At 44.7% G+C, this 13337-nt stretch overlaps 1 protein-coding gene across 2 annotated transcripts in view; it reads left to right on the top strand.

Moving 5' to 3' along the window:
• ADAMTS12 (ADAM metallopeptidase with thrombospondin type 1 motif 12) overlaps positions 1-13337 on the top strand; it is a 116061-nt gene that overhangs the window by 28690 nt on the left and 74034 nt on the right. For both annotated transcript variants that reach the window (XM_053407892.1, XM_053407891.1), the window contains exon 3: positions 3012-3183. In XM_053407892.1, the coding sequence (XP_053263867.1) occupies positions 3012-3183 (172 nt within the window). The remainder of the gene's footprint in view (positions 1-3011; positions 3184-13337) is intronic.

The following is a 13337-nucleotide window of genomic DNA, read 5'->3' as shown; positions in this document are numbered from 1 at the left end:
TGGATGATGTAACTTGCATACTTCTTTCACTTCAAAAAAAAATCTTGAAAAATTAATCTGTGGTTGTTTTTGTTTCTCCTTTTCCCTTGCTGTTTTGGATTCTGCCAAGCTTGCCATGTCAATCAAACCTGCAACTTCTTCCTTTTTTAGTTTTATTATGTTCTGAGGTTCTTAATTTTTAAATAGAGGACAAGTTGTACAGAGTCATAACAACCTGTAAAAATGCAACGTGATGGTTGTTTCATAAAGTCAAGGAAATGTCTGCAGTACAGTCTGCCCTGAAGCAGCAGGTTAAGTAAATGCTTCAGTAGGCAAATAATTAAAACACTCATCCGTTCCATGCCAACTCTCACATTTCAGGCTGTAGAGATCCTGGAGGACAGTACAGTAGCTAATGAATACATCATAAGGACTGTGCGCAGAGTCAACGGATGCCTCGGTGAAGTGGGAACGTGTCTGCACAAATTGTACAAACAACTTTGGTGAGCCGGGGAGGTGGGGGTAGGGAATTGGCACACAAAAAGGGAAAGGATAGGTAGCTGCTAACACTGGATATACGGTAAGTGGTTTTTTTCCTGCTGAACACAGGGTAGAACAACTTAGCAAACAGATGTTTACAATCCCATGTGTGCAGGAATAGTTCAAATACAGGGTGCAGTATCTTTGAGTGCAATTCACCTTTTCTGTGCCTGCTGATTCTCCTCTGCAAACCAACCCCCGCATTACCCTCCAGATGGATTTGCTTCTGGTTTCAGAGCACAATGGGAAAGACAGTAATAACCTGGTGGAGCATTTAAGTGGGGGAAACCAGCCACAAGGGATAGGGATACCCTGCCCCTGCCCCTGCCCCAGCCAAGGAAGACACATGCCTCATAGTTAAGTCTTTAGTGACAAAGAAACACTTGCAGTGGTTCCAGATACACGCACAGACAGGGGCTGCAACTCATAGGGATTGAGGTGACTTCAGCCCCCCTAAAATTGATGGGCAGCCTGTGTTGCCACTGCTACAATGCCTGCCAGTCCACTGGTGCCAGGCCTGCCAAGCTGCCGGCAGACCTGCTAGGCTGCCAGTGCCAGTGTACTTCAGGAAGCTGGCGTCAGAAATGTGCTTCCAGAAGTGTGGCCACAGTGGCTCACTGCGGTTGCACGAGCTGGGAATGTGGTAGCTCCTCCTCTTCCTCCTGCCGCGGAGGGGAAGCAGCCCTTGGCTTGCGGTAGTGGTAGGAAGAGGAGGAGGAGCCGCCACCAGCCACAGGAGCCAAGCTGCCAGGCGATGCCCGGATGCCCCATGCAACAGCATCGTGTCCGGGCGTTGTGCCCGACACACACTTCTAGCCTCTAGGCTAGAAGTGACACACACACAGCTGGTCGCAATCTTCCCCACCATGGTGAGATATAGAATATCTCCATTTAAATCATTGTCATTCTTTGTAAATTGGCATCTGCACATTTTAATGTGCTCTGCGACACAGTTTCCCACATTGCTTTACCAGATGATTTGCTAGATGCACATTTTCTCCCTGCAGCTGGGTGACTTTTGCCAGGATGAAAATGCGAGATGTTCTGCATGCTGGGAGAGTGGAACTGCCCCCAAGCCCAGCCTAGTCCAGCTCCCCCTGAAAAGAACTCCAGCTGAACTCTAGACAATCAGGGCAACAATAGCAGCTGGCATTTTGAAAGCTGTGTCATGCATTTTTATTACTTTAATGTGCTTAGGAAGAATTGAATTGCCCTTTTGCGTCTTAATGTCTTTATTCAAGGGTTGGGGTTGGATTGGGTTGGGAGGGGGACTGTAGCATGTCAACAGACTAGTGGAAAAGTGATTTCCCTGATGTTTTTATAGAAAACTGTCCAACATGGGCCTGGAACAGGAGAGTCTTGCCGATTGCTGTGACTCATCCTAGCCTAGGAATGGTTGATAAGATTGGAAGAACTGCAATTGTTGGTTTTTTAGATCTTAGAGTCATGCAAACACGGGTAAAAAAGGTGAAATTCGTGAGATAAAATCTAGGGGCAGGGAGGTAAAGCTAGTTATGATTCAACATAAATGACATAAGAAACAGTTCACACATGGTGTTTTAACTGCTGTTGGTTCAGTGTATTTGGTCCATCTTGACATCTGTTAGTGGTATGCTAGAATTGCTTCAGACGTCAAAAAGCTGCTATTTTTGTAAAAAAAACAAATCCACCTTTTGTTCTTACTTTGCCTTCACACCAAATACGTCTTCTTGTAGGTGGTGTGCAAAATTTTGACTGAATGGTGAATGATTCAGGCAGCAAAAGGGTGATTAATAAAGCAGCTCAGCACTAATACACCATAATGTATTGGGGTTAGCACAGATCTTTTGGTCTACATCTGCTATCAGCCCCAGCTAGCATGGTGAATGGTTAAGGGTGATTGGAGTGATAGTTCATTACACTGGCTACCCCAGCCATAAAGGATATGGAAAATAATATGTGTTATATCCTTGCTAAAAGGGTAAACTATCGCACAGGTACACCCCAACTTAGATTTGCAATGAAGTGCAATATTTATATGAGAGTACAGCCCCAAAGAGTGAACATCAGAAATCTTGCTAATCCACCTAGAGCCAAGATGGAAGTTCCTTTTTGTTCACAGAATAACTTCTTTGTCCAAAAGTGGGGGCTTGAGCAGGGGCTCACCTCCTTACTCACCTTTTTCACTGATGACACTATGTGTTTTGGGGCAGAGGTGGCCGTGTTGCCACAACCCTCAGAAACTCTTGCCAGTTGCTAGGCAACTTTTTTTGTTTTAACCCAAGTGAAGTTTGCTCCACAAGGTCAGGTTATGCTTTCTCCTCTGTCTAGTTGCCAAAATTCCCACCCACCTTCCTCTGTGAAACAAAAGGTGGAAAAATCAAGAGAGACTCGCAAAAGACAGTATTGTATTTTCACATCACTGGGAGCTTTCAGCGAAGGGTGGATAATAAATACTGTAATGTAATGGTTCTATGTATTCTCTCTCTTTCTTTCTCTCTCTCCCTTTTTAGGCTGGATACTTCCAGCTGTCTGATGGAGATTACTTCATTGAACCGGTGAAGAAATATCAGTCAGGAGAAGGCCCTTATGCCCATATAGTCTACAAGGCAAATGTCTTTCAGAAAGCTTTGAGGAAACGACGAGGTACCTTTCTGAAGGAGGAACAGACTTGTGGAGTGAATGGTACACATTCAAATCTTTTTATTTTAATGCCTTTTCATTCAATAACCCAAATATCTTATCTGGAGATAAACTTGTCCCCATGGCTGTTTCATGAAGCATCCGGCAAAAATATTCTAAAAATCTGGACTATTTTGAAACCAGTCATAGTTTCCCTCAGAGAATCCTGGGGGTGATAGTTTGGCAACAGTTGTGAGGAGTCAGAGTTCAGTTTTATGCGACTTTGACAGTTAAGGAGGTTTTAGATTAGTTAGTGTAGATCAGGACTGGGGACCCTGTGGCCTTCCTGATGGAGGGACTCCAGTTCCCATCAGCCCCTGCCCAGAATGGCCAGTGTTCAGAAATTATGGAAGTTGTCGTCCCATCCCTTATATAGATATAAAATGCACCAGAAGTGATATGAGGAGTGGCTGAAAGAAAGTCACCAAGTACAACAGGTTTCTTCCTATGGTTTTGTCCCATATTCTGTGGTATAGTGGGGCAAATGGACTAGAGACTAGGAACATCAGGGTAATTAAAAGTCCGTGGGAAGTGAGTGAGATGATAGTAAGGCTTTTGTGCTTGCTTGTAACAGATTAGCATATGAAAAGTCAGAGAATGTGGGGGGAAATTATGCAAGGCTAGATACTGCTTTCCTTTTCTTTGATGAGGTCCCCACTTCACACTAGCCCTTTAATTATTATTTTTTAAATAATATTTTATTAAGTTTAACAATAGAAAAATAGAACAATAAAAACACAGTGAAAATATAAAACACCACAATACATAAAATACAAACATTCAACAAGGGAAAAAAAGAACAATAGCCACCCCTCCCAGTTTGGTGTCATCTGCAAATTTGATCAGGATGCCCTTGAGTCCATCATCCAAGTCGTTGATAAAGATGTTGAATAAGACCGGGCCCAAGACAGAACCCTGTGGCACCCCACTAGTCACTCTTCTCCAGGATGAAGAGGAACCATTGATGAGCACCCTTTGGGTTCGGTCAGTCAGCCAGTTACAAATCCACTGAGTGGTAGCATAGTCAAGACCGCATTTCACCAGCTTCTTTACAAGAATATCATGGGGCACCTTGTCAAATGCCTTGCTGAAATCAAGGTAAGGCTACATCCATTGCGTTCCCTTCATCTACCAGGCTTGTAATTCTGTCAAAAAACGAGATCAGGTTAGTCTGACATGACTTATTTTTCAGAAATCCATGCTGACTATTGGTGATCACAGCATTCCTTTCTAGGTGCTCACAGACTGTTTGCTTAATGATCTGCTCCAGAATCTTCCCTGGTATTGATGTCAGACTGACTGGGCGGTAATTATTTGGGTCCTCTCTTTTCCCCTTTTTGAAAATAGGGACAACATTTGCCCTCCTCCAGTCTGCCGGGACTTCGCCTGTTTTCCAGGAATTCTCAAAGATGACTGCCAGTGGTTCTGAGATCACATCTGCCAGTTCTTTTAATACTCTTGGATGCAGTTCATCTGGCCCTGGAGACTTGAATACATCTAGACTAGCCAAGTATTCTTGTACTATCTCCTTAGTTATTCTGGGCTGTGTTTCCTCTGCTGAATCATTTGCTCCAAATTCTTCAGGTCGGGCATTGTTTTCTTTATTGGAGAAGACTGAGGCAAAGAAGGCATTGAGGAGTTCAGCCCTTTCTGTGTCCCCTGTTTGCATTTCACCATCTTCTCCTCTGAGTGACCCCACTGTTTCTTTGTTCTTCCTTTTGCTACGAACATACCCATAAAAGCCTTTTTTGTTGCTTTTAACCTCTCTAGCAAGCCTGAGTTCATTCTGTGCTTTAGCTTTTCTGACTTTGTGTCTACACGTGCTGGCTATTTGTTTGAATTCCTCTTTGGTGGTTTCCCCCCTTTTCCATTTTTTGTACACATCCTTTTTTAATCTTAACTCAGTTAAAAGTTCTTTAGATAGCCACCCTGGCTTCTTTAGGCACCTTCCATGTTTCCGTCTCATTGGTATTGCCTGAAGTTGTGCTTTTACTATCTCCCTCTTAAACTCCCAGCCAACTTCATTGCAATGCTGTTCACATTTCTAATTCAAAGTGAAAGGTTGCTTTTTAACTGGCTGAAAATCTTTCGTTAAAGCTCAGTATTTTCTAAAAGTTGTTCCTATTGTGTCAGAACTAAGGGCTGTTGAGTTGAATGGAGTTTAATCCCAGGAAACTATGCACAGGGTTGCAGCCATGCTGATCCTAATAAACTGGATATTAAGCTACTTACTGCTGCTCTTTGGTGTGCATGTATAGGGCTTGGCTACGGGAGCTGTCACAATAAGCTCCTGCACTTCAAAGCATGCAGTACCCCTGGATTGTAGGCCAAACAGGACCACAGTTAGATTGGCCCTCAGGGTCCCCTCCTGCCCATGAGCTCATTGGTGGGGAACAGCAGAAGGGGAAGGGCTTTGATGCCCTGCAAAGCATAGGTGACTTAAGGCCAGCCAGTGTTTCTCAGCCTGACCTACCTCACAAGGTTGTTGTGAGGATCAAATGGGAAGAAGGAAAACCAAGTATGCCATCTTGAGCGCCTTGGAATAAAGGTGGGATATAAATGAAAAAGGTGGGATGTGGGTGGCACTGTGAGTTAAACCACAGAGCCTAGGACTTGACGATCAGAAGGTTAGAAGTTCGAATCCCCACGACGGGGTGAGCTCCCATTGCTCGGTCCCTGCTCCTGCCAACCTAGCAGTTCGAAAGCACGTCAAAGTGCAAGTAGATAAATAGGTACCGCTCCAGTGGGAAGGTAAACGGCGTTTCTGTGCGTTGCTCTGGTTCACCAGAAGCGGCTTAGTCCTGCTGGCCACATGACCCGGAAGCTGTACGCCGGCTCCCTCAGCCAATAAAGCGAAATGAGCGCCGCAACCCCAGAGTCGGTCACGACTGGACCTAATGGTCAGGGATCCCTTTACCTTTACCCCATAAATGAAAAACAAATAAAGGCAGCTCTTACCTTTGTAAGAGGATCAAATGTGTTCCTTGAAAATATGTAAGAAGCTCTGATGCATCTTGCAGTTGCATATATACCATTTTCAGGATGCCACCACATTTTGAAGTTTGAGAATTTTGGATAGTCACTTGCAGCTGAGGTGCATATTGAACTTCTGTTTTCTGTTGGGGTTCTTTTTTTGCAAGGTTACTGAGTCCTCCCTCCCCACCTTTGCACAATCTGAACAAGTAAAGGGTATTTCAGAGCTGTCGTTGCTTGATAAACTCTACGGCACTTTGTGACACACACATGGAGTTACTGAAATCCCGTGTGTCCGGGATTGTGTGTCTGTGCATATGTCAAGGGGGTGTTGTGTGATTGTATGCGGTTCTGGCCCCACCCAACAATGCCTTCTACTGTAGTAATGGCTGTCGGCAATCCCAAAAAGGTTCCCCAACCCTGCATGACACCATTGTGGGCTTTGCCGTTTGTGCTCTGGATAAATATCAACAGAATCGTAATCACCTGCTGTGGGGTTCCAGACATTCTGAATTAAAATTCAGGGAATTCCAAGCATACTGAATTAGCATGCCTGATGTGCCCCAAATCCTCTCCCTGGAAATGATTTAAGAAAGGGGTAGGTCTGTATGCAAGCTAAAGAAAAAAACAGGAGGTGATCATGCATGAGAGGATATTCTTTCTTTTTCTAAAATAACTGGAGATAAACAATAACAAGCATGCATAAGGCAATGTCTGGAACACTAGGTTTTTCTGTGCAGAATGGGCTCGGCACCTCATGAACCATTGACTTTTGATGTCCTTTTGCTCACATTCTGAAAAGTTCATCTTGCATTTCCTGAGATAATTATCTAGTTTTCGTGGTTACTGGGGCCTGCTTTGAATGGACATTTTCGGAATTGCTAAAGCATAGGAAATGAGATTCACAAAAAGTCACCTAAATTATTATAATTTTTTTTTAAACCAAAACTCCTGTGTGACTTCATTAGAATATGCTAGGCTGTGGTTTGCTTTCTCCCCTGCTCATGAAAATGATATGAGAAATTGAGTCAGTTACTTGAAAGCTAAATGCCCAAGTGGCACAAATATGCCTACCGATTAAGAAATATTGAATTGTGTTAAATGTGTGCTCCACACAGCAATCTCTCTCTTTTTAGATAGGATCCCCAGAGAGTGAGCCAGACTGAGACCACAATGGGTGTGTGAATGTAGAGTGTGTGCACCAGCCTTTCCCTCCTGCACCATAAATTATCCCTGAAGGGATAAATGCCACTTTGAGCTCCTCGGAGAAAAAGCTGAGATACCTCAGTTGGTTAGAGCATGATGCTGACAACGTCAAGGTTGCAGGTTTGATCCCCGTAAGGGACAGTTGCATATTCCTGCATGATCCTCAGGCTCCCTTCCAACTCTCTGAGATTCCATGAGATAAGTACAACAAATCAAGAGTAATTAAATAATATAATTCCAAGTACACCCGTGGGTCCCAAAAGTTTGGCGACCCCTGTTAAACCAGACTTTAAGTAGGACATGTGGCCATCCTCTGTCACTCTATCAAAGGAAGACAGAGCAGAAGGATCGAAGAGGCATACCAATTGCTTCCCATAATAAGGATGGCAGAAGCATTCCTGCAGTCATCTGTGGCACCATCCATGGTGTGGTGCATTTTTGGAGAGTTTGGAGCTCTGTTCCAGCATATTTGTGGTCTGGTTTAAGCTAGGCAGCGGTTCTCAACCTGTGGGTCCCCAGATGTTGTTGGACTACAACTCCCATCATCCCTGAGCTCTGGCCTTGCTAGCTAGGGGTGATGGGAGTTGTAGTTCAACAACATCTGGGGACCCACAGGTTGAGAAAGGCTGAGCTAGAGGCTATTCTGTTTTCTGCTCCCCCTCCCATCCTACCATGCTTGAATTCATAGCACAAAACTCAGCCACAACCTTAAAAACTTGGCTGGGGAAAGTCGAAGAGTGGTATGCACAGTTCAACACACTAGATATTGTCTGTGCCGTTAGGCTATTATGCTCCTGTATTTGAGGTCATTTATTCAAATGCAGGCACTCTGTCATTGAAGAAGGGAAAATCACAAAGCTACAGTCACCTTTGTGTGCGAAAATGAGTAGTTTACACAAACTATTAAAAAAGAAGTTATTATCACCAAGAAGCATTCTTCATGTGTTAAGTGGGCTGATTCATATTGGTGTGATTCAAACCTACCCTCCATCAAAAATGAGTTGTCTACACAAATTACTACTAGGCCTACACAATGTAGGAAGAGCAACAACATGCCCTTTGCCGAGTGCTTAGGTAAGGCAAAGTGTCAAAATTCTGGGTTTTCTGGTTCATTCCATATTATGGTGTCTATAACCATTATGCAATTTCTTTTTTAATGGGGAAGTGAATGAAGAGTTCAAGTATAGAGCTGGAAGCCAGCAGAAGTTATATTTGTGGTTTGTTTGTTTTTGTTAATGATGGGGATGTGTAAAACCGAACAATGAAACTTGTGAATCTCAGGCCTCTTAAATGTCCCAGATTATCTAGCAAGGGAGGTCTGTTACACAAATGAATTCAAAGGCAGAAAATTCACCAGCATCACTTGCAGGTTAAATTTTTTCTCTATCCTCACCCTCTGCCCCTGCACAGTCCTCTCTTGTCTCTTCACTCAGTATACAGTAGGTTGCTCAACCTTGAAATTCAAATCTCCTGGTTTCTTGGTGAGACGGAAGGCTTGGAGTGCACAGACCCTATGATCCCCACTTAATGGCTCAGCAGTCTGCTGGTGAGTCAAGGTGGGAGATAGCTCTTAATCTGCATGCAGGCACTGCGTTCACACTTGAGTGGTTCATGCCCTATGCATTTACACAGTTCTGAAAGTGCTTAGCTTTCCAGGGTGTACTTCATTGATGGAGTGGGGATGTCTGATATGATCTCAGGGTCCAGGTAGGATCACATGACCTTTTCCTCCCTGTTTCCTTCCTCTGTCTTGAGCACCTCAATGTCAGGAACATGGCCTCCCAGAGCGCAAGGGATGAGTTAGACTCAGAGATTGAACTAAATGAACAAGGGTCCGACTCTGCATATGAGAACTGGCTGTCAGAATTGAGACAGGGCAGCTTGAGCCCACTTCACAGGGAAGACTCTATTAACTCTCAAGAGGAGGAGGAGTTGGAAGGCAGCCAGAGCATTGCTAGGCAACCAGCAGATAAGCAGAGGTTTGAGTCTGTGTCAAGTCAGTGGGGAGTAGGAGGGAGGTCAGCCTCTCAGTCCCCATTCTAGGTGTTTTGATAAAATCAGAAGGCAACAGAAGGGCAAGAGGGGAAAGGTGGGAGTCTGGTGTCCTTCCTGCTGTGGGAAGGGCGAAACTTCAGACAGACCAACAAACATAAATGCGAGCAGGTGAGAAGCCAGGTTCTGGATGTGTCTTTTTGTAAATAAACATACATAAAATTGCTGGAGAGTCATTAATTCTTATTGAGGCTTGTTTGCCTGCCAGAGATCATTACACTCCTTCTCAAAAGATAAAGTGGCACAGTAGAGAAGGAGTGCAGCTCTAGGACATTTCCAACCACACAAGCAAGAGCAATGATGTCATCTGCTGGACTGAGGCTGTCGGGTGTAATTGTGAGAAATAAGCAAGGAGGGCTGTCAGAGAATGGGGGAAACAATCAAGCCACAATCCTCCTCTTTAATAGAGGTTCCTGTTCCATGTTTGCAGTTTAAATGGTTACACTGCTCTGAAAGATGGTTTGGAATTCTAATGGAAAGGCAAAGGTTGTGCTTTAGTTCAGGGGTGTAGCATGGGGGGGGGGTGCCAGAGAGGCCGTGGGACCGGGCAAAGATTTTTGAGGGAGCACTGCTCTTCTGGGCCTTGAAGGAACCAAAGTCTGTGGAGAGGAGCTCTGGGTTGGGCTCATAGGCTTAGCTATTATGCCACCGCATATCTTAAACCAGGTTTGAAACAGATTTAAATTTGTAGTGCAGATACCTCACACCCTCTCACAAATGAGGACAACAGTCCACACACCCCACCATCCCAGGCCTAGGGGGCTCAGAGGACCCACTGCAAATGCTGCCTCCGATTTATGAAATACTTTCTTGTTATTTTCCTCCTTGTACGTGATCTAATAAAAACCCCTCATCATCCAAGTTGTCCTGAAATTGGCATTGGGCCAAATCTGCAGCAGACAGGACACGCAATTCTTTTTTCAAATCATTTCCACCCTCCCCTAGTTAAGACTCCCCAGCTCCTTTGGGTCAAATTCCTTCTGAATTAGTCATGGACAAAATTAGTGAAGGACAGCTGTTTCACCCTAATTGCCTGGGGAAATGGAAGTTTTGTCACTCACTGTAGTTGGGCTACACTTCCTTCTTTTTTAAAAAAATTCTCTTGCCAAGATAAACATTAAAAATGGCAAACTGGTCTGCCGAGTCTCACTTGGAAGGAAAAGAGATGGTCATCATCTGTAAGGAGGATAATCAGTAACTGTATATCTTTATCCCAGTCCAAATTCTCAGGAATGTTTGCAGAAACCTTTTCACTCAACAGGAATGGGGTCAAGTCCCAGAGCTCTACAACCAGTGGTGAAGTGATCTGGGGTCAAAGACCTTTGACTGTTTTTGCAGCAGGGTGCCAGCAGGGCCCCCGTCTCCACTGTCTTAGAGTTGCTCAATCAGCATGAAAGGGGAAACATGCTTAGCCGAAGCTAAGCATGTTGGAAAAATGAAACACATTTACCTTTCAAGCAAATGGTGTGAAAGTTCTGTTATGTACGATGGAGTGTCATGGGAACTTCATGGAAAACACAACTTCGTCACTCCAAAAGAACATATTTGCCCATATATTTGTAGCTGTCACTGAAAGGAAGCACATGCAGATGTCCATTAATTGTACAATCTATCCCTTATTATCACATGATTGTACAATGATAAGGTTATTGTATAATCTTAGAAGGGGCATGGCGGTGACCATCAGGCAGAATGCCGCTGACTTTGGCATCTGGTCCCTGGAAGGTTGCCCAGAAGGGAACCTGGCCCTCAGGCTGAAATAGGTTCCCCTCTCCTGCCCTAGAGTATCAATACATCAATACCCATATTTCTTAAATTTCTGATAGCTGAAGCACATTGTTTGGGGAGGTCATCCCATGTGCTTCTGCAGGAGCTTCTGTGCTCAGAGCAGGTCGGGCTTGGCTGCACACTGAAGTGAGCCAGGGGCTGAGAACCAGGAGCTGGGGGGACAAGTCAGCAGTTGAGCACCCAAAGGGCCAAGGCAGGAGCAAGGAACAAGCCAGGGATAAAGGATGAACCAAGAGAAAGTGTTCAGGAGTAAGCCAGGAGTCCCAAAAATTCTTTAGGAAAAGGAGCTAGGCATGTTGTTGTTGTTTAGTCATTTAGTCATGTCCGACACTTCGTGACCCCATGGACCAGAGCATGCCAGGCACTCCTGTCTTCCACTGCCTCCTGCAGTTTGGTCAAACTCATGCTGGTAGCTTCGAGAACACTGTCCAACCATCTCGTCCTCTGTTGTCCCCTTCTCCTTGTGCCCTCCATCTTTCCCAGCATCAGGGTCTTGTCCAGGGAGTCTTCTCTTCTCATGAGGTGGCCAAAGTATTGGAGCCTCAGCTGCAGGATCTGTCCTTCCAGTGAGCACTCGGGGCTGATTTCCTTCAGAATGGATAGGTTTGATCTTCTTGCAGTCCATGGGACTCTCAAGAGTCTCCTCCAGCACCATAATTCAAAAGCATCCATTCTTCGGCGATCAGCCTTCTTTATGGTCCAGCTCTCACTTCCATACATCACTACTGGGATGGGGGATCCCAAAACCAGTGGGCATGCAATGCTGGCTTTTTCAGGTAGCATTGATGTGTGGGATGTGGTGATCTCTTATTTGAATGTCTGGTGTGTGCAAGGGTTCGTTTCAGGCATAGAAACACATTGTATGAGTCTGTTACCATGATGCTGTTCCCTCTGCACATGTTCAATCTATCCAAATCATGTCTGCAACGAGCTAAGGAACCCAAAGGTTTTTCTCCCCCACTCTAGGCAGTGGGAGAAGGTGTTGTGCGAGTCGTTAAAAAGGAACCTGATTACAGGTCTCTGGGAAATTAATGAGTGTACAGTTCGCAATATTGTCTACTCCATTCAGTCACCACCCCCATCGTTATCACATTGTGAGAAGAAAGCAGGATGTTCCTTGAAATTAAGAAGATGATAGCATGTTAGAAATTAGAAGTGCCGGCATTTGGTATGCATTTTCATCATTGCTGTTTTCTTTGCAAGATTACGAGTTTGATTAGCTGCGCAGAAGCTCTGTCATCTTCATGAAAATTGTTACAATAAGCATATGAGCTCCCTATACAATTTCAGTTTTCGCTGGAACAATATTGAAACGACTTTAATTATTCTTCCTTGCAAGTATTATCTTTCCCCACCATTTCTCCCTTACTGTTTGAAAGTCAGAAAAATGACAAAAGAAAAGACAGCGTTCTGTGGTGTGGGTGTGGGTGTTCTTGTTGTTTTTGCAAAGCTCACACACTTAAGACAGCCAGATGTGACAGACACTGCTTGTTACTCCTGTTGCAGTGAGATTTGCCACAAACTCCTGTCACATCCACACCATACATCCAAACCACTCTTATACCACTTTAACCACCCTGGAGAATGCTGGGAATTGTAGTTTGTTCAAGGTGCTGGGAACTGTGGACTTGTGACGTCAGAACCCTTAACAAACTTCAGTTCCCAGCATTCTTTGGGGGAAGCCATGACTCTTAAAGTGGTATAAGAGTGCTTTCAAAGAATCATAGAGTTGGAAGGGACCCCCAAAGGTTTTGTAGTCCAATCACCTGCAATGCAGGAATCTCAAGCATCCATGACAGATGGATTTGATACCCCGCTTTATCACTACCCGAAGGAGTCTCAAAGCAGCTAACATTCTCCTTTCCCTTCCTCCCCCACAACAAACACTCTGTGAGGTGAGTGGGGCTGAGAGACTTCAGAGAAGTGTGACTAGCCCAAGGTCACCCAGCAGCTGCATGTGGAGGAGTGGAGACGCGAACCCGGTTCACCAGATTACGAGTCCACTGCTCTTAACCACTACACCACAAGGGCCATCCAACCTCTGCTTAAAAACCTCCAACGAAGGAGAACCCACAACCTCCTGAGGGAGCCCGTTCCATTGTCTAACAGCTCTTACTGACAGAAAGTTCTTCCTAAAT

The sequence above is a fragment of the Podarcis raffonei genome, chromosome 11 (genome assembly GCF_027172205.1).
Source record: "Podarcis raffonei isolate rPodRaf1 chromosome 11, rPodRaf1.pri, whole genome shotgun sequence".
Taxonomy (NCBI): Eukaryota; Metazoa; Chordata; class Lepidosauria; order Squamata; family Lacertidae; genus Podarcis; species Podarcis raffonei.
This window is presented reverse-complemented; position numbering and strand designations above follow the sequence as displayed.